We start from the raw sequence: 26247 nt of genomic DNA on the forward strand, positions 1-26247 counted from the left end.
GGGAAATTGAAGAAGCATTTAGTGAGTATACGCTGCATCACTCAAGTCTGAATTCATGGCTTGAAATCCCCAAGATGAAAATGAGGAAGAGCAGACAGAACAGTTTGTGTCAAAGCACAAGCTATAATGGAGAATGGTGTGGTTAGTGTGAATAAAACACAGGTCAGGTAAGGAAAAATGATAGGAAATTTACTGAGAACAACAGGGATAGACTATTTTTAAGAAATCTACATAGAATACTAATCATGTGCTCGTGTACTTATAATTTCTCTTTATGTTTTAAAAATAAGTTCTAAAATAACTACAAGAAAATGCAATTTTATTGCTTTTTTCAAAGTTTAAGTATTATAAGCTGAACTAATTCATAGACCCAAGAGAATTTTAAGTAAATGTATTAATAAATCCAAAATAGGGTATATTTAAAGGAATTTGTAGGTATTTGTAAGTCATAATGAAAGAAGTAAGTTTTTCTAGATAGATTGTCATATCGTGTCGTCAGCTTTAGATTGTCTAAAATGATTTAGAAAGAAGCAAGTTGCTAGGTGATTGCTGAGGGAAATCATGAAGACTGATAATTAACTTCAACACTGCAATCAGTTTCAATCAAACAGATTATGTGTCTATGGGAATTCAATAAGAAAATTAGAGGGAGTTTTCATATAGTGCAATTTACATGAAAAAATATTTCATTCTGATCGAAGAAAGTTATATAGCACTTGGCCCTTTCCAACTGTGGGACTTTGAGGTATCACATTCATTCAAAGAGAAAGGAAGAGAAAATATTTTCAGAAGAGGTAGCTAGCAAAATGTTAGCCAGGCAAATGTGTATTTACTCAAATTTGAACACCAGTGTTAGCAGAACAGAGCCAGCAAAACTATGTGTGATGAAGGACCAGCTGTGTTTTGCTTCGTTTTGTTTTCAATCCATCACATACCAATGCTTTTGTAAGAAGTATTGGAAAAGTGAAATTAAAAGACGCACAAAATACTAGTCTAAATGTCTTATTCTGAGCCTCAACAGACATAAATTTACTCTGTCTGAACACCTATTACTATTATTACTACCTATTACTATTATTTACTCTTTCTAAACACCTGTCCTCAATCTTTGTATTTATCTCATCACAGAACGATAAACAGAATAAGACCATAACCGCACATAAATCACACTCTGAGTAGCTCTGCAGTAGAGTACATGGCACATATTTGGGACTCAAGTAACGTTTCTGAGATAAATTGGAAAATAAAGATTTTATCTCTGCCCATAGGAAGTTAACATTCAAGTGGGAGAGACATGAATGTAAATAGATAAATGCAACTAAGTTCATTTTTCTAGACAGATTCTTACATAGCGTTATCAACTTTAAATTGTCAAAAGATTTAGAAAGAAGCCAGTCGCTAGGTGATCACTAGGGAAAATCACAAAGACTGATAATTAACTTCAATACTGCAATCGGTTTTTAAGCAAAGAGATTACGTGTCTAAGGGAATTCAATAAGGAAATTAGAGTGAGTTTTCATATGGAGCAATTTACAGGGAAAAATATTTCATTCCAATTAACAAAAATACCATATATCCTGAGAGTAAAATGCACACTGCACCGTGGAGTACAAAGAAGAGAAACGGTTTATCTGGCTCCAGAGCTGGCAAAGGCTCTGGCCAATGAGGAGGGTATTTAAGAGCAAAAACAGGTATTATGACCTACTTAAACCCCCTAAGAAGTGCAGCAGGGATGGCAGGTAGACGTTGAGAAGAAATGCTAAAGAGAGAGGAGGCAGGAACGATTGCGGTAGGGATCTTACCTTTCAGGCAAATGATTTACAAGGAGCCAGGGCAGGGTGGGGGCGAGGAGCTCTTGCAGGGGAAACACCTCATGGTCTTTTCCAAATTGTAAAATCACCACCCCACTCCCAAGATTCTGATACACAGCAGCCTAATGAATAGAACTTGGAAAGTACAGCAAAGTGCTAGAAAAGAATTAAAAATGACATTGAATGTCACCACCCAGAGATAGAGACTGTTACCATTTTGATGTGTCTTCTTCCAAACTTTTATCAATGTGCACACATGTACATGCACCTTTCTTCTTGAAAGTCTGTGTTCTACTGTGCATCCGGTTCATGTTAGGTGGTTGTGAATGTGCTAGAAGTCGGTGGAGACTGCCCTCCCATTGGCAACATGGGGTCTCCTTAGGGTTAAGCTACAGGAACCTGGATCAGCTTTATTCATACTAATTGCTTCCATGTTCCTGGGCATGTTCCCATGTAAGCACTCTGCCACAGCAAGATCGTATTAAACAGGGACATGTTTTGTGGTTAGTGATATTTATTTCCTGCCTCAAAAGAGTAGGAGAAAAACATGGCAGCTGCTGTATCATGTGAATGAGTTTAGCAAGCTTTGGTGTCCCAGTGGTTTGGTTTTGTGACCCCGGATGATTAATCCTTTCCTCTCCCTTTTGGGGCATTTCTGGTTATATTTCCAAACCCAATTCTTTCTGAACTTTTTCACCCAAAACATCTGGTTCAGCTTCTTCCTTAAAGACTGGGAAATGAAAACTTGAGCTCATGGACATCCCCCCTAAATTATCCCTGCTTTTTCAAGTTGACTTGCTTCTTTTCTTTCTTTCTGTCCCGTGTTACAGATTGTTTGTTGTAATTCTTTTTTTTTTTTAAATGTCATCATCTTGCCAAAGATAGAGACCATTATATAGGTGAATATTTTTGTTTACTACTCCTCATGATGTCTTCCCTTTTTTCTTTAGCGGTGGTCAGGTAATACAGTATTTTACAGAAGTATACATTCAGTGAGAAAAGGATGATTTATAGACTCAGTTTATTCTTTCTTATAATGCTTGATGATGTGCAGTTTTATTCTATCTATAGATTCTTTTTTTTAACTGTCCTTTTTATTTTAAACTTTTAATTTAATTATAAGTGGCACACAGTATTATATTAGTGTCAGGGGTAAAACACACCTGATTTGATAATTTTACACATTAATATATGATCTCCACAATAAGCCTAGTTACCACCTGTCACCATTCAAAGTGAGTACAATAGTCTTTTTTTTCTTTTTTAACATCTTTACTGGAGTATAATTGCTTTACAATGTTATGTTTGTCTCTGCTGTTTAACAAAGTGAATCAGCTATATGCATACGTATACCCCTATATCCACTCCCTCTTGCATCTCCCTCCCACCCTCCCTATCCCACCCCTCTAGGTGGTCACAAAGCACCGAGCTGATCTCTCTGTGCTATGCAGCTGCTTCCCAATAGCTATCTATTTTACATTTGGTAGTGTTTATTTGTCAATGCTACTCTCTCACTTCATCCCAGCTTACCCTTACCCCTCCCTGTGTCCTTAAGTCCATTCTCTACGTCTGCATCTTTATTCCTGTCCTGCCTCTAGGATCTTCAGAACCATTTTTTTTTTTTTAGATTCCATATATATGTGTTAGCATACGGTATTTGTGTTTCTCTTTCTGACTTACTTCACTCTGTATGACAGACTCTAGGTCCATCCACCTCACTACAAATAACCCAATTTTGTTTCTTTTTATGGCTGAGTAATATTCCATTGTATATATATGCCACATCTTCTTTATCCATTCATCTGTCGATGAACATTTAGGTTGCTTCCATGTCCTGGCTATTGTAAATAGTGCTTCAATGAACGTTGTGGTACATGTCTCTTTTTGAAGTATGGTTTTCTCAGGGTATATGCCCAGTAGTGGGATTGCTGTGTCATATGGTAGTTCTATTTTTAGTTTTTTATGGAACCTCCATACTGTTCTCCATAGTGGCTGTATCAATTTACACTCCCACCAACAGTGCAATAGAGTTCCCTTTTATCCACACCCTCTCCAGCATTTATTGTTTGTAGACTTTTTGATGATGGCCATTCTGGTCAGTGTGAGGTGATACCTCATTGTAGTTTTGATTTGCATTTCTCTAATGGTTAGTGATGTTGAGCATCCTTTCATGTGTTTGTTGGCAATCTGTATCTTCTTTGGAGAAATGTCTATTTAGGTCTTCCACCCGTTTTTGGATTGGGTTGCTTGTTTTTTTGATATTGAGCTGCATGAGCTGCTTGTATATTTTGGAGATTAATCCTTTGTCAGTTGCAAATATTTTCTCCCATTCTGAGGGTTGTCTTTTCATCTTGTTTATGGTTTCCTTTGCTGTGCAAAAGATTTGAAGTTTCTTTCGGTCCCATTTGTTTATTTTTGCTTTTATTTCCATTTCTATAGGAGGTGGGTCAAAAAGGATCTTGTTGTGATTTATGTCATACAGTGTTCTGCCTATGTTTTCCTCTATGAGTTTTATAATGTCTGGCCTTACATTTAGGTCTTTAATCCATTTTGAGTTTGTTTTTGTGTATGGTGTTAGGGAGTGTTCTAATTTCATTCTTTTACATGTACCTGTCCAGTTTTCCCAGCACCGCTTATTGAAGAGGCTGTCTTTTCTCCATTGTATATTCTTGCCTCCTTTATCAAAGATAAGGTGACCATATGTGTGTGGGTTTATCTCTGGGCTTTCTATCCTATTCCATTGATCTATACTTCTGTTTTTGTGCCAGTACCATACTGTCTTGATTACATAGCTTTGTAGTATAGTCTGAAGTCAGGGAGCCTGATTCCTCCAGCTCTGTTTTTCTTTCTCAAGATTGCTTTGGCTATTCGGGGTCTTTTGTGTTTCCATACAAATTGTAAAATATTTTGTTCTAGTTCTGTGAAAATTGCCATTGGTAGTTTGATAGGGATTGCATTGAATCTGTAGATTGCTTTGGGTAGTATAGTCATTTTCACAATGTTGATTCTTCCAATCCAAGAACGTGGTATATCCCTCCATCTGTTTGTGTCATCTTTAATTTCTTTCATCAGTGTCTTATAGTTTTCTGCATACAGGTCTTTTGTCTCCTTAGGTAGGTTTATTCTAGGTGTTTTATTCTTTTTGTTGCAGTGGTAAATGGGAGTGTTTCCTTAATTTCTCTTTCAGATTTTTTGTCGTTAGTGTTTAGGAATGCAAGAGCTTTCTGTGCATTAATTTTGTATGCTGCTACTTTACCAAATTCATTGATTAGCTCTAGTAGTTTTCTGGTAGCATCTTTAGGATTCTCTATGTAAAGTATCATGTCATCTGCAAACAGTGACAGTTTTACTATCTATAGATTCTTAAAACAGATTTAATGTGCCACACTATAATTACACACTACAAATTGTAATCTTGGTGCTGGCTTTTTTATGATAAACACAACCATATTAAAATGCCCCTCATTGGAATTCCCTGGCCGTCCAGTCATTAGGTCTCCTTCCTCTTACTACCACGGGCTGGGTTCCATCCCTGGTCAAGGAAGTAAGACCCAACATGCTGCACAGTGCAGCCAAAATAAAATGTTCCCCAAATCTAATTCTCTAACACACTGTTGTGCTTCAAGTGTTCCATTTAATCCCTCCCGCTTCTTGCTACCACCCTCTCCTAGATAGTTTCACTGAGACACATTTTGGCATAGTCTCAGTCTGATATTTTGCAAGATATTTGTTGAAACAACTTCGTGAAACCCATTGCTGGTCTTCCTAAAATAATGTGGGCACTTGTTACCTTGTTAGCCTAGAGTATAGTGACAGGATGCATACCATAAGTCTTCTCTCCTGAGTTGGTAAAGATGTGCTTCTAAGCAACTGTTTTTTTCTTTGTTTTTTGAAAGTGTGACCTATGTGATTGATTCTTTTGTCCTGTTTAAATTTGAATTGGAGAATCTTAAAGTCAAATTTGTATCCTACATTAAGTAAGTAAATAGACTCACCATACCCATGTCATATACTGTCCCCATCTCTTTCCCTCTGGCTCAACTCTATTTTCCAGTTCTAAGAATCCATTTCTCCACCTCCTATCTGTTTCTCATTTGTCTTTTTTTTTTAATTTATTTATTTTTGGCTGTATTGCTTCTTCACTGCTGCGTGTGGGCTTTCTCTAATTGCGGCAAGTGGGGGCTACTCTTCGGTTGTGGTACCCAGGCTTCTTATTGCAGTGGCTTCTCTTGTTGCGGAGTGCGGGCTCTAGAATTCAGGCTTAGTAGTTGTGGTGCACAGGCTTAGTTGCTCCACAGCATGTAGGATCTTCCCAGACCAGGGCTCGAACCCATGTCCCCTGCATTGGCAGGCGGATTCTTAACCACTGCATCACCAGGGAAGTCCCTTCTCATTTGGCTTATATTCTTCTATTATGCTTATCTTTGCAAACTGCCATAAAGTTGCTCTCATTACAAAAAGGACAAAGTAGTGTCTAAATTAAAAAATGTGTGATACCTCTCCTTAAAAACGGTCTATTCAGACAGGCTAAAATTTGAATTGGAAACAGTCAGAGACCAGGTGTAAAATAAAACTTGTCTAAGGTTTTGAGAAAAGAAAGATGATGTATGTGAATCGTGTGGCACCGATAATTGCACAGGAAATGCAGTGCACCAATCTCCTCCTATTACTACAAGTTAAAAATGAACAAGCCAAAAAAAAAAAAAAACCTCATTTTTATAGGTTCTAAGATCAGGAAGCAAAAATAAGAGCATTACTCATTAATTTTTATAATGAGGCAGAGAAAAAAATTATTAGTACCCTAAGAAACAGACATTTCTAAAAAGATCTCTTCTTGACAGAAATATGTTTAATGAACATTAAAAATAGATATGAGTAAAAGTGGGGACCAGAAATATTTTATTTTCGTTAGGATTTTATAATGTATTTTCCCTTTATCTGAAAGATTAGCACACTCAGAAAGACTTCATAGAAAGTCTTAGGACTGGAAACATTTGGAAAAACCTAATTGAAGAGTTTAAAATGACATAGGTGGAAATGAGTAGAATTGAGATTTACTTCTCTGAGACACTCCAGATTCACCATTAATCTGGCTAAGCAAAATTTAATATAATAGGCATGACTCCCAGAATAAATGAATTCCATTTCCACCAGTGAAATGATTGTATTTCATAATTTAGATGGACCCTTTTTTAAAAAAATATGTCACATGTACTTTTATGGTTAGAAAACATTTTTCCCCGGCAATAACAAATCAAATACTTCATAGCCTGAAAACTCACATCAACCCCTGATATTTATACATAGATATTTCATACCTCTTATTTTTCAGAGAATATGAGATATAAGGGACACAGACCTTTATTTTTCAAATATTGTAAAATGAGTTATTTGTACCAAATTAATTTTTCTCCAATAATATGACTTTTTCAGTTCCCATGTAATGAAATAGATAGAAGGACCATCCCTATTCTCTTATACTCTACTCATCCTCAGGAAAGCCCCCAGGCTGCTCCTCTGAGCTGGCACTTAACCAGCTGAAAAAAAAAAAAAAATGAAAGAGACAGAGGTCAAAAGTAGGCTCCTGGCCCACTTAAAGTCTTGGGCTCAGTGGAACAGAAATCTAAATACAAATGTGACTCCATGGTAACAGTAGTAAAAATGAATGTCTTTTCTCTCTGAGTATTGATGAAGTATATTGCTGGGAGTAGGCATGGAATAACAGAGTAGAGAGCTGGTTAGTGGCTTTTTTTCCATCATTAAGCCTTCGGACTATGTGCATTCATTAAGTTATTCTTTCTATAAACATTCAGTTGATTCCTGCCGCACTAGGTACTGTATTAGGTGCTGAGATAGAGAGAAGAGTAAACCAGACAAGGTCCTTATCCTCCAAAGGACTTATAATCTAGTGGGGGAAGAAGCTCATTTGCTCCATCTGTAAAAAAGGCATAAACAAGATGATTGCAAAGGTCCTTGCTAGCTCTAAGTAAATAAATTTATTTTAAAAAATTAAAAGTACTACAGTGAGTATTATTACTAATTTTGCCACTTCCTTATTTTTTTTCCTTCATCCCAATGTCCTTTCATTGGTCCCAAGTTTGGGGGTCAGGAGAAACAAGTAGGAAGTTTAAAAGAAGATATAAATGACCAAAGGAGAGAATAAGAAAAGAAGGTAAAAGAATAGCACTGGACAGTTAGTGGGCATCTACTTGTGGTAGGCATTTTATAAATGTAATTTAATCTAAGAGACAGAAATCTAGCAAGCTGCCACCCTCCAAAAGAAATTCTAGAGGCAGGAACAAATAATGATCAACTTTGTAAGTATAGGACCTAACACAATGTTTGTTAGATAATATGTGTCCTAGAAATGTTGGATAAATTTAAACAAACATGAAAGATGATAAATAACATAATCAGCATTCTAACATTTCACCACCTTAAGGAGTGAGTCACCACATTATAGACATCATTTTCCTTCAGGCCCTTAACTCAGGACAGTTATTTCTTGGATCTTAGAATGTTCTTCAGCATTTAGAAACAAATATAGAAATCATTTCTTTAATGGAAGCATGAGAGCAAATTCCTCCACACACACATGCACAGCAAATATCTTTTGGTAAATAAATTATCGTGTTTATCTCTGCAAACCACATAGATAGCTGCATTAGGATTGCCCAATTTCAGAAAGTGTTGTTCTTCATACTTTTTAGTAGACAGGTTTTTACAGTAGAGTTTTATAATGCCATCCACCTGGGTGTAACAGGAATCATCATGCATGGCCATCTCAAATGGCATTCCACCTTACTTTTATAATTTGTGCTAAAGTTTTGAGCTCATGGCCTTTTTTTTTTTTTTTTTTTTGCGGTACGCAGGCCTCTCACTGTTGTGGCCTCTCCCGTTGCCAGAGCACAGGCTCAGCGGCCATGGCTCATGGGCCTAGCCGCTCCGCGGCATGTGGGATCTTCCCGGACCGGGGCACGAACCCAAGTCCCCTGCATTGGCAGGCCAACTCTCAATCTCTGCACCACCAGGGAAGCCCTTCTAAGCCTATTTTTAAATATGAATACATTGTGACAGATTTACTCCCATGAGATGGTAGTGGGGACTACCACTAGGTGTTTGGTGGATTTGACTAAGAAGTGTGAGTAGTTTCTCAGACACACGAAATGACATACCAGTAAATTGGAGAAAAACATGTCTGTTCTTAACAGAAAGAAAGTAAACCACTGATTGATAACTAAAAGCAACAATTAATTTAGTAAATAAAATTAATAAGAAGACACACTCAGTAAGACAAATTATAAAAGTTGATTAAAATTATTAATTAATGAACTTACAATATGTGTAAATTGATGTTTATTTTGAAGTATAGACTTGTCAATGAAAACAATTCAGGCATTGTCTTGTCATTCTTTCCTTGTAACCCTCCTGATAGCCATTCTTCAACATGCAGGGTGACACCTATGCTCACTGTCACCTTGTTTTTCTTTCAACCTAGATAAAGGTTTATTCACTTATCCAGTCTAAAGGTTTCACATTAAGTGACAATCAGACTCTACCCAAAACTGTCCAAATGTTGCCATAATAATTTGCCTCATACGCTAGCATTACAATTTTGTTTTATATTAATGAAGGTTTTATAGTTCCACTAAGCTAGAGATAAATGTGTTTACCAATAAGAAACCTTAACCAGAGCAATTAGACAAGAAAAAGACAAAAAAAGCCATGCAAATTAGAAAGGAATAAATAAATCTATTACAAATGACATGATCATGTATATACAGAAAATCTCAAAGAATCCACCAAAAAGCTACTAGAGCTAATAAATGAATTCAGCAAAGTTGCAATATACAAAATCAACACACAAAAATCAGGTGTGCTCCTAAATACCAGCAATAAACAATCAGAAAAAAAAATTAAGAATGCAATCACTTTTGAGAATAGCATCTAAAAGGATAAAATACCTGGGAATAAATTTAACCAGAGAGGTGAAAGGTTTCTACACTTAAAATTACAAAGCATTACTGAAAAAAATTAAAGAAAACCTAAATAATGGAAAGACATTTGCAGTTTATGGATAGGAAGACAATATTGTCACGATGTCAGTACTGCCCAAAGCAATCTACAGATTCAACACAGTGCCAATTAAAACTCCAACAGCCTTTTCTGCAGAAATGGAAAATTGATCTTCAAATTCATATGGAATTTCAAGGGCACCAAAAATCCAAAGCAGTCTTGTTAAAGGATCAAGTTGGAGGGCTCACACTTCCTGATTTCAAAACTTACCACAAAGCCACAGCAAACAAAACAATATGGTATTGGCATATGAATATACATAGAGACTAATGGGTTATAATTAAGAATCCAAATATAAACCCATACATCTATGACCAGTCGATTTTTGACAAGTCCATTCAATAAGGAAAGAACAGTCTCTTCAATAGGTGTTGCTGGGACAACTGGATTTCTACATGCAAAAGAATGAAATTGGACCCCTACCTCATACCACACACAAAAATTAACTCAAAACAGATCAAAGACTTCAATATAAGAGCTAAAACCATAAAACATTTAGAAAAAATCATAGGAGTAAATCTTTATAACCTGGGATTTGGCAATGCATTCTTATATATGACACCAAAAGTATAAGAAACAAAAGAAAAAAATAAATAAATTGGACTTCATCAAAAACTTTCATGCATCAAAGGGTATTAAGAAAGTGAAAAAGCCTACAGAATGGGAATATTTGAAATCATATATATGATAAGAGTTTAATATACAGAATATATAAAAACTCCTACAACTCATCAAATCGACAGACAACCCAATTTAAAAAAAGAAGCATACTTGAACAGACATTTCTTCAGAGAAGATATACAAATGGCCAATAACCATATGAAAAGATGCTCAACATCATTAGTCATTAGGGAAATGTGAATCAAATCTATAATTAGATACCACTTCCCACCTTTTGGGATGGCAATAATAGTAATAATAAAATAGAAAATAGCAAGCGTTGGTGAAGATGTGGAGAAATAGAAACCTGCATATACATTATTTGTGGAAATGTAAAATGGTACAACAGCTATGGAAGACAGTTCGGTGCCACCTCATAACCTAAAACAGAATTACCATGTGACCCAGCAATTCCATTCCTAGTTATATACCCAAAGGAGTTGAAATGGGGCCCAGATACTTATACGCCAATGTTCAAAGCAGCATTATTCACAATAGTCAAAAGGTGGAAACATCTCAAGTGTCCATCATCAGATGAATGAATAAACAAAATGTAGCATATGCACACAATGGAATACTATTCAGCCATAAAAATTATTGAAGTTCTTATACATGCTACAATATGGATTAACCTTGAAAACATTATGCTAAGTGAAATAAGTCAGACAAAAGGATAAATATTGTATTATTCCACTCATATGAAGTACCTAGACTAGGTAAATTCATAGAGACATAAAGTAAGTTAGAGGTTACCAGGGGCTGGAGGAAGAGGAGCACAGTTTTTATTGTTTAATGGCTGTAGAATTTCCATTTCTACTGATGCAAATGTTTTAGAAATAGGTAATGGTAATGGTTGCACAACACTGTGAATGCCACTGAATTGTACACTTTTAAAAAGTGGGTAAAATGGAAAATTTTGTTATATATATTTTACAAAGTTTTTTTAAATTAATAAAATTCATTTTATTAAAAAACTTTGAATTATATTCTTTAAATGGGTGAAGTGTATGGTGTGTGAAAGTCATGTTTACTGGATGCAACATAGATGAAGTTTTGTTTTGTTTTTCTTCATTGCCCATCTACAGTGATTTCAGGTATCTATTGTAAATACTTTCATGTTTTTAATCAACACTAAAACAACTTTGTTAGTTAATAAGCTATGAAGTCAATTCCTTTAGAGGTGTTCATATGCTCACTAAATTTAAATTGGAAACTTGCATCAGAAACATTTTGTCTGTTTAGCCCCTTCGCAATGCCACCCTATACAGTGCCTGCACATATTGGATGTAGCCAGAGCTTAATAATAATTTAAGTGAATTCATCACAAGTTAGGGGAGGAAAACTCATGAGATCCACGCAGCTTCCTTTCCTCTACTCTAAGCTTCTAAGTCAATGTCTTGCTGATTCCTAGAGGTCGCTCCATTCTTTGAAACCTCAGCTCTTAAAGAGCTGTCTGCTCAATGACAGATACAGTAAGTTAAACAAGCATTTTTTATCCTAATGCAGACTATCATTGCACCATACAGTGTTAGAAGTGGCAGAAAACTTCACAGTCAAACATTTTGTTTTCCTCATATCAGGATCCATCATTTTAAGTAAAATTGTGTTTTACTTAAACAAATTACGCTTGAATGTATATAATTGATGAAGGTAGAAAATTATATCATAGAACTTGAAATGGTAAATATATGGAGTTGACATTTAAAATTTTTCTTAATGGAAGTATCTATGGGCAGTGGGTAATATTTTACCTTTTAAATAGGAAAGACATTAAGAATTAAGCCCAACCATTCAGAGATTTCCAATGTTGGGAGACATACACTTGATCTGGGAAAAATAAAAGTTTGAGATTACTAATAAACATAAGTTGAAGTAAAGAAATTTGCTCACCTTCCACTACTCATACTGTGACCCTTTCTTGTTTTATTACAACTCCATATCCTGACACTTATGTATCACCCTTCTTTCTTTATAGTCACCCAATCCCCAAAGGCTGGCCACTTTATTTTAATAGAAAATTATTTAAGACTTAAAATCCTTCAGAAGAAAAGTAGCTTCAATAGCTGAATTAATAGGGTTGGAAAATTGATCAATTTACTTGACTTCTGCCTGCCAATATTGGTTTAGGTCATCTGGGGTCTCAGCAGTTCAAAGCCAAAAATAAGCACCTCAGATCAAAATCTTTTGTGTTGCATGTACCTCAATTCTATCCAACTGACAGCCGAGCCTGTCCCTCCAGTTCCTGGTTGCCTGCCCAGCCTTTGGACCATCTGTCCTGTCTAGTCTTTGTGGTTTGGGTTTCCTCCTGTTTCCTGATTTCATGCCTGATTTCAGCCAAGAATAATTTTTCTGAGCTGTCGGTGTTTGGGGCTGTCCCATCTTTACCTAGTGCCTAATTTCCATTTTGTTCTAATCCTCCCTCCCTGCATGTTGTTTCTCCTGTACCAGCCTTTGCTTTCACATTTTGACATATTTCGAAACACCACTTCACTTCCCACCCAGTCTGTTTTGCGAGCAGCACTGTCTAGGCTCTTGCTCTAACTATGCCAATTATTGAGCTTACTGCTCTGAGAACTTAACATCGACTAGCCTTGGAGAGAGAAAAGGCAAAGAATCAAGCACCACTCATTCAATTAGAGCAACTCATAAGTTTTCAATTAGTGGTTAAGGAATTAACTTGTTGCCTCACCGTTTAAGAGTATATGATTTTTTTTTCACAAAATAACTCACAAAAATGGCTGCTGTGGCCCTCTTCATCAATAACCAAAACGTAGATGCAATGAAGGTGAACTGGTTAAGCTATTGAATATTGAAGCCAATTACATGGAAACAGCGGAGGTCAGGAAGCTTAGAAGACACTGAATCCACAGGGAGAATGTATTGTCAGTCAAACACAATTACCCTGATTATGCTATTGTGCTCATTAACACTGTTATTTTTTAGAAGAGGACCATGTGGTTTGGTAGATGAAATAAGAGGTCATACCTCTGACAGTTTCTTTTCAAAGAGTAAATCAGTAAGACTTCCTCTTTATTATCTTTTCTTTTAGGATTTAAGGGTACATTATTGACAAACATTTATTGTCATTATACTCTGGGCAAAAATAGTCATGCATTATATATTTTTTCTTCCTGGTTGCCTCCTCAAGACACTGGCAATCATCCTGGAATCGGTCTTCCATTCTCCACTATGTGTATGTGTACGTGTACGTGTGTGTGTGTGTGTGTGTGTGTGCGTGTGTGCGCGTGTGTGCGCGCATATTGGGGATTTTCCTTATATCTTCAATAGGGTGTATTTAGTTATCTGGTTATATTTATTTTTTTCCTGTGATGAGTATTTTTTCTTCATCATTTGTGACCAGCTATAGCAGGGCTACTTGTCTTCCGATAAGTCTATTGACTCTTAAGTAACTGAAGTATAAAAAGGAAATGATCATTTAGGAGCTCAGTTAATCAGAGTAAATTATGCAGATCTAGACCAGTATGTCAGATTACCAAGGACATGCCTCTTTATGATCCATGAAAGGAAATAGTAACATAAAGATCTCTTCAAAATGCTCATATTTAAATTTGCTGTTTAAAATGTTAAATACTATGACAGGCACTACATACAAATCTTTATGGCAGACACTGTCATAAAGGATGTGGTGGGTTTGGCAACTCTTGAAGTCGATGGGACTTCAAGGTGGCCTTTCCTTATAACCAATTCAACTTTATATAACATTGTTCTTTCTAATCTTGTACACCTTGGTATTATTTGAATAATATTTAAGCAATCAATTTTAAGAACAACTTTTTTTATGTGCTTGGGTTTTTTTGGATTTAAATATTCAGAGGTCAAATTACATTTGCTTTCAAGAATGTGTTTGCCTTGGTATCCTGCAAAAAAGTCTTTACTTATGGAAATACATTCATAAAAATAAGTACACTGGCTAGATAATGTGTCTCCCAAAGATTTCTATCAGATAATAGCCTGAAAATGTCGTGTGGTGCGTTTTAATACTTACTTTTCTTTTTGTGGCCCTGGGTGCTTTAAGGAAAACTAAAAGAAGTATTAATTGTGCATTTGTTAATCCAATTTATGGGAACTGGAGCAACCCAGAGAAAACAGAGGTAAGTGGTAATGAACTGTATTGTTTCAGAACGGGGAACAAGCCTGCACACGTGCACACTACACACACACACACACACACACACACACACACACACACAGTGTTGTCTGGACATGTTCCCATATCATGGTTAAAAGATGTGTTTTAGTGGAATTATTTCTCCACTAAAGAGACGGGATGGGAAGGAGTTTTCAGTCTCTCTAAATATGCAATGAGAATTTTCCATTTCAGGATGGTTTCAATCTGCTTGTAGAATCAGTTCACTGTTAAATGGCTTTGTGGTCACTGTTCATACCCAAATAGAGCTGACGAATCTGGAAAATATCAGTTTAACCCACAAAGTATTAGTCATCTACTCACAGTAACTCTTCATTGACTGTTCTTCATATTTTATTCCCAAACACAAAAGGGAGAATAGCGTTCTATGCTCTCTTTCAATTCAGGTGTGGGCTGTGAGGATTGTTACCTGATAACTTAGAAAGAGAAAGGAGAAAGGAAAAGTGTGTTACATCTTTCTTGGCCTCTTTTTAGGGCTACTCCTTATCAGTGCAATATGAAGTAGGCTAGAGAGAAAATGGCAAGTATAATAAAATCTCTCTCACCCCTTTCTTAAATAGGTAATATGAGCATCCATCTGGGTATAAAACAGGATTAGCCATAACACATCACTTCTTCTGTATGAAAGCTTCCTTACATCTGATTTTAGAAATATTGTATCAAATTCATTCTCTTGTGAAAGTGAGCACGTAGAAAACCAACTTTCATTTTCTCCTATTATTTTTTTAATGAAAATCCTCCATAAAACAGTTGTTACTGTTGCTGAAACCGAGTAGCAAAGGTTTCAGATCAGGTGGTTTCTAGTATTTTTGAGTGATGTGGTTGAAGTCTAACACAACCCTTGACTTTTTTATTTCTGTTACCTGATAACTTAAAAAGAAGAAAGGAGAAATTAAGGGCATTGCATCTTCAAAAATGATGTCATATACACTTTTAGTATTGTTTTGTTAGGAATGAAAGGAAGAAGGAAGATATTTCCCAGAACACAGAATTAATTTGGATGATTTGCCAAGTCAGTCAAGTCGTAGAATAAAAATGAAAATGTAGGGCTTCCCTGGTGGCACAGTGGTTGAGAGTCCGCCTGCCGTTGCAGGGGACACGGGTTCGTGCCCCGGGCTGGGAAGATCCCACATGCCGCGGAGTGGCTGGGCCCGTGAGCCATGGCCGCTGAGCCTGCGCGTCCGGAGCCTGTGCTCCGCAACGGGAGAGGCCACAACAGTGAGAGGCCCATGTACCGCAAAAAAAAAAAAGAAAAGAAAAGAAAATGTAGCCCTACTTAATGGATAATAAACAAATAAATAAATGAATATTTAAGAAACAAAATGTAATACATCTTCTTGACAAAGTAGGAGGTGTAATGTAAACCTATTTTCATTTTTACTAAAGAAAAGAAAACTTAATCTTTTTAGTCTTTAGCGTAGTTTAACTTTTAGTATCTGAAAGTTACAAATGATGTAAGGAATTAAAATGTGTTTTAAATTTGACATTTTTATATTTATCATTCCTCTTTCATGTTTTTTTCTTCTGATTAAGAATGGCTAAGAAATCCTGTCATAGCTCTAGACTTTTGTTGCTATTTTGATTTCTGTTGTTTCAGAAACAAATGACTTTGTATTAATTAAACTAAGTGCACCTTCCCTGACATTGTAACAGAGAAATAGACTTCCCCGAAAATACTCTTCTGAACATTCTTAGAGAAAATTCTCATATTCTGAAATAGAAATTGAGAGAATAGTATAATGAAAACCACATACCCATCAGCCAACGTCAACAATTATCAACCTGTGGTCATTCTTGTTTCACCTCTACTGCCACCTATTCCCTTCACCCACCAGAATGGTGGTGATATTTTTTTAAATAGACTTAATTTTCTTTAGAGCAGTTTTAGGTTCAGGGCAGAACCTAAAACTTTCCATATACTCCCTGCCCCCACCCATGCATAGCCTCCCCCATTATCAACATCCACCACCAGAGGGGTAGATTTCTTACAATTGATGAACTTACACTGATATGTCATTATCACCCAGAGTCCATAGTTTACATTATGGTTCACTCTTGGTGTCAACCAGAGTGTTTTTAAGCAAATTCCAGATATCATTTAATTTTACCTGTACAAACTTCAGTTGTACCAGGATAAGAACATAAAAAAATATATAACCACAGTAACACGCTTAAACATTTAATAATAATTCCTTGACACAATCAAATATTCAATCAGTGTTCAACCTACCCCAATTGTCTCATAAGTAAGTAGGGGGTTTTGTACTTTGTTATTGTTGCTATATTTTTAAAATCATGATCCATATAAGGTATATGCAGAGGTGAGGATGAGGCAGTGACTCCTATGCCACTAGAGGACGCTGGGCATACACCAAGACTAGGCCTGCGTCAGTGGTTCAGGCGGTGTGGACTGGAGGTGCTGAAGTAGGAGCTGGTGATGCTCTAGTTATTACTGCAATGAAAATCCATTAAAAATTCACCTCAATCTGCATGATCTGGAAAGAAGTCTCTTATTTTAACGCCTAAAATCATAACTTTTTTCAATGTGTTTTTCTTTAGAGTTCTATGTACTCCTTCTCAAATCCATTATATGACACAACATCAGGAAGCCTGGAGACTGAATCTAATCATCTCAAATAGTACCATCAAGATCAAGTATGCTTGGGACTTCCCTGGTGGTCCAGTGGTTAAGACTCTGAGCTTCCATTGCAGGGGGCGCGGGTTTGACCCCTGGTTGGGGAACCAAGATCCCACGTGCTACATGGTGTGGCAAGAAAAAGAAAAACCAACCAACCAGCCAACAAACAAAAAAAAGATCAAGTATGATCTTATATTCCAGTCCGTGAAATCTGATAGAAACTCATGCAATAGTAAAAATAGGAGGGATTCAGAATACTACTCTAATTATTACATTTACAAATAAATTGTCTTATGGAATATATTGAATGTTTTCATGGAATCTGAATCAGAACCTTATCTTCATTATATATATGAATAGTTTGATAAAATGTTCCACTTAAGTTTCTTGTTTTCCTTTCATTTTTTTAAAGGATGAATCAAATTGTTTCAGATCCTGAATATAAAGAAGTTTTAAGATGCTTATTTAGATGCCATTGACCTTAGAAACAGAGTTGAACTGACTTAGTATACAAACTAACTAGCAGGAATGGGTGGACAAATCATAGTAATCCTAACAACATAACCATGAGTAAAATTTATTTCTGCATTTTGGAAAAAATGTGATAAATTATCATCCTAAACTTCCTTTCATTCAAATAATCATTTAACATCTATCTTTACATAGATATAAAAATATTGCTAAAATATATGTCAAGAAGCTTTGTTGTTCTGAACGTAATAGAGAGCCCAGAAATAAACCCACACACTTACGGTCAATTAATCAACAACAAAGGAAGCAAAAATATACAATGAAGAAAAGACATTCTCTTCAGTAAGTGGTTCTGGGAAAACTGGACAGCTACATGTAAAAGAATGAAATTAGAACACTTCCTAACACCATACACAAAAACAAACCCCAAATGGATTAAAGAACTAAATGTAAGACCTGAAACCATAAAACTTCTAGAAGAAAATGTAGGCAGAGCACTCTACATAAACTGTAGCAATATTTTTTGGATCTATCTCCTAAGGCAAAAGGAACAAAAAGCAAAAGTAAACAAATGGGTCCTAATTAAACTTAACAACTTTTGCACAGCAAAGGAAACCATTCACACAACGAAAAGACAACTTACTGAATGGGAAAAAATATTTTCAAATGACATGACCAATAAGGGGTTAATATCCATATCCAAAATATATAAACAGCTCATACCACTCAATATCAAAAAAATAACCCAATTAAAAAATGGGCAGAAGACCTGAATAGACATTTTCCCAAAGAAGATATACAGATGGCCAACAGGCACATGAAAGGATGCTCAACATCACTAATCATTAGAGAAATGCAAAGCAAAACCACAATGAGGTATCACCTCATGCGGGTCAGAACGGCCATCATCAAAAATTCTACAAACAATAAATGCTGGAGAGGGTGTGGAGAAACGGGAGCCCTCTTGCATGTTGGTGGGAATGTAAATTGATACAGCCACTATGGAGAACAGTATGGAAGTTCATTAAAAAACTAAAAATAGAACTACCATATGACCCAGCAATACCACTACTGGGCATATACTCTGAGAAAACCATAATTCAAAAAGAGACATGTACACAATGTTCATTGCAGCACTATTTGCAATAGCCAGGACTGGAAGCAACCTAAGTGTCCATCGACAGATGAATGGATAAAGAAGATGTGGCACATACATACAATGGAAAATTACTCAGCCATAAAAAGGAACGGAATTGAGTTATTTGTAGTGAGGTGCATGGACCTAGAGTCTGTCATACAGAGTGAAGTAAGTCAGAAAGAGAAAAACAAATACTGCATGCTAACACATATATATGGAATCTAAAAAAAAAAAAAAAAGGTTCTGATGAACCTAAGGGCAGGACAGAAATAAAGACTCAGACGTAGAGAATGGACTTGAGGACACAGGGAGGGGGAAGGGTAAGCTGGGACGAAGTGAGAGAGTAGCAGCATTGATGTATATATATACACTACCAAATGTAAAATAGATAGCTAGTGGGAAGGGGTGGGATAGGGAGGGAGGGAGCGAGATGCAAGAAGGAGGGGATATGGGGATATATGTATACATATAGCTGATTCACTTTGTTATACAACAGAAACTAACACAAGACTGTAAAGCAATTATACTCCAATAAATTTGTTAAAAACTAAACAAATATAATCAAGATCTTTGCCTAACTTCTTAAAGAAGCAGTGAATTAAAATTCAGGTATGGTTTTAGTAAAGACCTCAAAGCTAATGCATGAAAAATGTAGAGAAGGTGCAAAAGAGATAATAAAAATGATTATCCAACTTAAATTGACTTGTTTCATAGGAATACTGAGAGAATTCATAACATATGTAGCTCCTGATTGAGACTAATGACAGAAAATCTACAGAGCCTAAAAATTAAGATACTCTTAAAAGTGTTCAAAATTTTCTTCGGGAGCAAGTTAAATGTGCTCTAAAATATTTAAGTCAAATATTTGTGAGGTCTTATAAATATATATGTCAATTCTATGAAACTAAACTAATAAAATTGATTTTTCTTATCCAATAAGTAGAAGAGGTAGATGCTTATGTTGTTTTCATAATTTAATGTAAGATTTAGAAAAAATATATTTTTATTTGCATATTTCTTCCTCTGAAAACTTTTTGATATAAGTCCAAATTTGCACCATTGTGATTTTTAAAATAGGCAAAGGAAGAAGAAAAATAGAGGAAGGGACAACAGGAAGTATACAGAGTCCACAAATTATATAACTCAGCTTTAAATCATAAAAACATCTCAGATTTCACAATGGACAGAGAATCTATTGAAAACAATTTTTTTTTTTTAAGCTGGTGGATGTCAGGAGAACAGATACTAATGAGTAGTGCTGACAGATTCTTAGGACTTTGAGTGCACAAATATTTAAGACAATATCATTGCTAACTGGATTCACGTGACCAACCTGCTCTTTCCCAAAATATACTTTAAGCATATTAATAACAATAGCAACATTAATAGCAAGCTAATAAGTACTAATTATCTGCCAAATACTGTTCTAAGTAGTTTATGTGTTTTAACTCACATACATGGAAATAATGTGCTGTATAGTATGTTAGCCACGTGTGGATATTTAATATGAAATTTAAATTAGCTAAAATTAAATAAACTTTTAAAGTGCATTTCTTTAGTTGTACTAGCCACATTCCAAGTGCTCAGTAACCACATGTGGCTTGTGGCCACTGTATTGCACAACACAGAGAACATTTCCACCATCACATAAAGTTTTCTCCGAGAGCACTGGCTTAGAACAATATTGAAATATTTTCCTGTGAAGAGCACAGCAGTAATCTCTATAAATCTAATAAGCACTAAAAATATTTCCCAGTATGTATATTTTAACTAGAATCAGCCAAATTTTAGCATAGTAATGTTATAAATAAGATAAACCATGTTTAGCTGTAAGCAAACTAGCAAACATATGTGATAAAGAAGCATATTTTAATAGTGCTTTCTTGGTATATAAATATAACATATCATTCTGTTATACCCATATCATCTTTGCCTACTTTTTTCTACATTTAGATGGCATTTTGAAAGAATTGTGTAAAAATTTGCTTTTCCCTTTTCATCTTCATGGCTGTCAATCATTCTTCACATTTATCACACCAAGAACTGAAGATTCATGACTCCTTTAAATAATAACCGCCTTGTATTTTGCATTTAAGGGCATGTACTTTAGGTAAACCAACTACTATATTCATGGCAATGTCTTTCGCAATAAGTAGTCTTAAACTTTATTCTTAAAAATAAAAACCAGGGAACATCCATAAAAGGACTCTGAATTTTTTTCCAAAAAGCCTTTTAAAAAATAAGATTTCAAGTATATATTTCACTGTCTGAACAATGACAGCTTTGTGAGTCTTAGAAGTAGTTATTCTGCTTTTCTTTGTATCAGCTTGCAGAATGCCTGGGATTTCTTTGCTATTGTATCTAGAAAATCAGTTCAAGGGTTAATGTCTAAAATAAGTAACATCAAATTCAAGACCTTGCTCTTTAAATAATTGGAAGTGAAAAGACACCACTTTCTACAAGCACCCACTTTGTGAAATTTTAGTGAAACTGGTTGCATGCCATATCTTGAATTAAAGAACTCATTAACTATGAATCAAAGTATGCATGCAAATAAATAAAAGAATGAATGAATGACTATGATACTTAAAGATCCACTTAAAAATTCACATGATACATGTCATTAAACATTCTGAGAGAGTAAAGAACACAGTCTCTTCTCTAGAATGTGGAAGCAATAATAAAAAGCTTTTTATTCTTCTAATTTTTAAAATGTTTATTTATTTAGGCCGGTTCTTGCCCCTTTCAAGACAACTTCTTCAGAGTTTTATAATATTTTCCCAGAGTTGTGTTACTAAGAAATCAGCTGAGGAAATTAGCATAATTATCTGCAGTCAGTATATAATTTGGGGCCAATAAAAGAAATGCCAGCATAAGAGATCAGGAATAAGAAACCTTGTTTCTCTATAAAGCTTTTTATTTTATTTTTTTAATAACAGACAATTAGTCTATCACTAACCATAAACTAATGGCTAAAGAAAAAAATTAGTCACTGTGGGATAACTATATTGTCATTAATTTGTTCAACAAATATCTGTAAAGAAATATTTACAGTGAAAGAAGTGAGACAAGGCAGTGAGACAGTGAGAGGAGAGGTAAGTAACAAACACTCTATATTATGTGGATTCATCCCATCTGGGACTTCTATCCTCCCCTCGATGCTGATCTCATAACTCTTCTTTACATTGTTAGCACCCAAGTTTCTTCAAATATCTAAGGTAAGAAATTAATAAAATAGAAAACATATAAAATGAAGTGGAACAATAGAACTGTGTTGTTTCTTTAAAAAGAGTAATAACCCCCTGATGAAACTTTGGGGAAATAAAGCATAAAATGAAAAAGCTCTTAGGAAACAAATCAAAGAAAAAAGATAATGTACAAATAGCCAATGCCAGAAATGGAAATGATAAAATCATTACAAATCCTAGAAATAGGAGGGTAATGACAGTATTGTAAAAAAAAAAAAAAAAAAAAAAAGACAAAAGAACTTTACAACCAAAAATATAAAAATATCAAACTCTAGAGGAAATAAACAAATTCCTGGAAAATTACAAATTTCTAAAAAAACTTAAGAAATAGAAGACCTAAGTAATCCTATACCAGTTAAAGTAATTGATCCATACCTCATCTTCCTTCAGAAACTCTAGGCTCATAAGATCCACTAGCAAATATTATAATACTTTAAAAAAATAAATAGGGCTTCCCTGGTGGCGCAGTGGTTGAGAGTCCGCCTGCCGATGCAGGGGACATGGGTTCGTGCCCCGGTCCAGGAAGATCCCACATGCCGTGGAGCGCCTGGGCCCGTGAGCCTTGGCCGCTGGGCCTGTGCGTCCGGAGCCCGCAACGGGAGAGGCCACGACGGTGAGAGGCCCACGTACCGCAAAAAAAAAAAAAAAGTAAATAATGCCAGACATATAAACACTTCAAGAGAACAAGAAAAGAGATAATGCTTCCTAACACATTTTATGAGGACAGCAAAATTTCGATACAAGCTCTGACAAAGACATCACAATAAAGGAAAATTTTAGGTCAATGTTACTCATAAAAACAGATGTGAAGTACTAAATGTATATTTTTTATTATGAATATATTACTGTTTTCATATTTATTCCACAAATCTAAGTTTAACTTTAAAAATCAATCATTAACAGAATGAGGAAAAAAAGCACATGATCATTTTAATATATGCATAAAAAGCATTTGGTCACTACAACATCTGTTCATAATAAAAAATATCTTAGAAGACTAAAAAGAGAATATTTCTAATGTGATAAAAAGTGGCTACAAAAATACTCACAACTATACTTAATGGTGGAATGTTGATTTCAATTTGGTATTAGGAATGAGCCAAGAATGGCCACTAATACCACTTCTTTTAAAATATTTGAACTTTTTACTGGTGATCCTAGTGAGAAAATAAGACATAAAAAAAGAAAAATATATATATATAAGTATTGGAAAAGAAAAAATACATTGTCATTATAGATAGTATAACAAGTTTGTTAGATACAAGAATAATATATAATGCTCAATTGAATATATATCTTGAAGAAACATAAAACAAATTATTTTAAATGAAACTATCATAATAAATTTAAAATAAATACATTGGAATAATAAATCTTACAAAAGACATATATGGCCTAAAATATTAAGAGATATTAAAATAGGCCTATAAATAGATACAATATTTGATTTTTCCAAATTAATCTGTAAAGTCAATAAAATCCCCATCAAATTCCTGTCAGATGGTTAAGACCCGAGAAGCTGGCTCAAATTTATATGGAAACACAGTGGGCCAAATTTAGCCAGGAAACTCTGAAAGAATATGGTCTGAGGAGTTCTTTACTGTATATCATATACAAAGTTAGAATAATTAGTGCATTGTGGTGTTGGCATAAAGATAACCAAATTGACCAATGACACAGAATAGAGATCCCAGAAACAAATACTATGTACATGGGTACCTGACTTACCCATGTGGCATTGTGGAACAGTGCAAAAAGGAGGACATTTTCAATGATAAGCTTAAACTTCTGTTTCAATTTAGAAAAATAAGGGCAATCTGACTCCCACTATAAACTTTACATGAAAATCATCTCTAGGTGGATTTTACTGTATATGTAAAGGTAAAAAGCACAACAATTAACCTCCCAGGCTGACCTAGAATATAGAAAAATGTGATTATTATCTCCAAGAAGGGAAGGACTTCTTAACCAAAAAATTAACCATAATTAACAATCAATAAATTGGATGACGTTATATTTAGAAACTTCTGCTCAACAAAATTGAGACAGTGAAGAATGAAACACAGCATGTGAGAAGTTATTTGCAACCTATAAGCCCAAAAAAGAACTTATATGTCTAATATGTTTTAAAACATTGTAAATCAAAAAAAAAAAGAAAAAGAAAAATTGACAAGCCACTTGAATAGGAAATCTACAAAAGAAGATGAGTCAATAAACATATGAATAAATCCTTAACCTTATAAATCATCAGGCAAATCCAAACTAAACATGCCAGTAGGTAACACTAGATGTTAGGCTAATATATATTGCTATATGCAAGATAGAATGACTGAAATTTTAAAAGACTGACAATACCAAATGTTGCTGTTGTGGACTGAATATCTGTGCCCCTCTCCCGCAATTTAGTATGAGGTCATGAGTGTGGGGCCCTCATGATGGGATTAGTGACTTTTTCAGACAAGAAACCTGAGAGCTTGCCGGCTGTGTCTCCTCCCTTAAGCATACAAAGAAGAGATCATGTGAGCACGAAGTAAAATGGTGGCTGCCTACAAGCTAAGAGACGAGGCCTCAGAATGAAACCTGCCTTGCTAGCACCTTGATCTTGGACTACTCAGCTTTCAGAAATGTGAGAAATAAATCTTTATTGTTTAAGCCACCCAGTCTATGGTATTTCGTTATGACAGCCTGAGTTAACTAAGACAGTGAGCAAATACCAAGGATGCTGCCTATACAAAGTATACAATGACAAGGAAATGAAGCAACTGAACCCTTCATACTTGCTGGGGATGGTGTAAATTTGTTTGTAATTATCTACTAAGGCTGAGCATATGCATACCCCATAACCCAGCAATTCACCCTCTTCAGGAATTGCATACATATGTGAATCCAATAAATATATGCATCCAATAAAATGTGCAGTCAACAAAATTGCATACATATGTGCATTAAGAAATGATGATTCTTGCATTATTTGTAATAGGGAAAATTCCAAATATCTGTCCATTGTATATACATATATTAAATAAAGTGTAGCCTATTAATAAGCTAGAAAAATATATAACAATGAAAGTGAACAAACTATAGGTATTTGCAACAACAGTGATGAATCACACAAGCATAATGTTGAGTAAAATAGGGTAGATGCAAAAATATCATACATATTAGGAACAGTATTTAGGTGTGAAAGTCCAGAAGGTAAAACCATGAAAGAAAACATGAAAGGAGATATGCAATATTGGCAATGCCCTACTCTTTTTGACTCAGGTGCTGTAACACAAGTATGATCTTTGTGATAATTCATGAACTATGCATTTTTAAATGTTTTTGAGATATAATTCATATACCATAAAATTTACTATTTTAAATCGTAAAATTCAAAGGTCTTTAGTATATTCAACTACTATGCATTCATCATCGTTCACTAATTCCAGAATATTTCTATCACCGCCCCCTCAAAAGAAATTGTATGCTTTTTAGCAGTCATTCCCAATTCCCAACTCCTCAAATCCCCTGGCAGTCACTTATCTACTTTCAGTCTCTGCAGATTTGACCTGGATACTTAATAGAAATGGAATCATACAATATGTGACTTTTTTATGTCTGACTTCTTTCACATAGAATAATGTTTTCAAGATTATCCATCATGTAGCATGTATAAGTACTTCATTACTTTTCATTTTTGAATTATATTCCATTGAATGGATATACCACATTTTTTAAATCTGTTCCTCAATTGATGGACATCAGGATTGTTTCCACTTTTTTGGCTTTTCTGAGTAGAACTGCTATGAACATTCATGGACAAGTTTTTATGTGAACGTATGATTTCAGCTCTCTTTTGTATATACCAAAGAGTGAAATTGTGGATCATAAATTAACTCTATGTTTACTTTTTCAGGTACAGCCAAACTGTTTTCTATAATTGCTGCATCATTTTACACTTCTACCAGCAATGTTTAGGGTCCCAGTATCTCCACATTTTCACAAAGATTTGTTATTGTCCATATATTTTTTATAGCTACCCTAGTTTTTATGAA

At 35.0% G+C, this 26247-nt stretch overlaps 1 protein-coding gene across 1 annotated transcript in view; it reads left to right on the forward strand.

Moving 5' to 3' along the window:
• The window catches only part of MALRD1 (MAM and LDL receptor class A domain containing 1), a 593611-nt gene extending 576256 nt beyond the window's left edge, over positions 1-17355 (forward strand). The window contains exons 40-41 of the mRNA XM_060003111.1: positions 14584-14659; positions 17275-17355. Coding sequence (XP_059859094.1) covers positions 14584-14659; positions 17275-17355 — 157 coding nt within the window. The remainder of the gene's footprint in view (positions 1-14583; positions 14660-17274) is intronic.
• The last annotated feature ends 8892 nt before the right edge of the window (positions 17356-26247 follow it).

This window comes from Delphinus delphis, chromosome 2, assembly GCF_949987515.2.
Source record: "Delphinus delphis chromosome 2, mDelDel1.2, whole genome shotgun sequence".
NCBI lineage: Eukaryota > Metazoa > Chordata > Mammalia > Artiodactyla > Delphinidae > Delphinus > Delphinus delphis.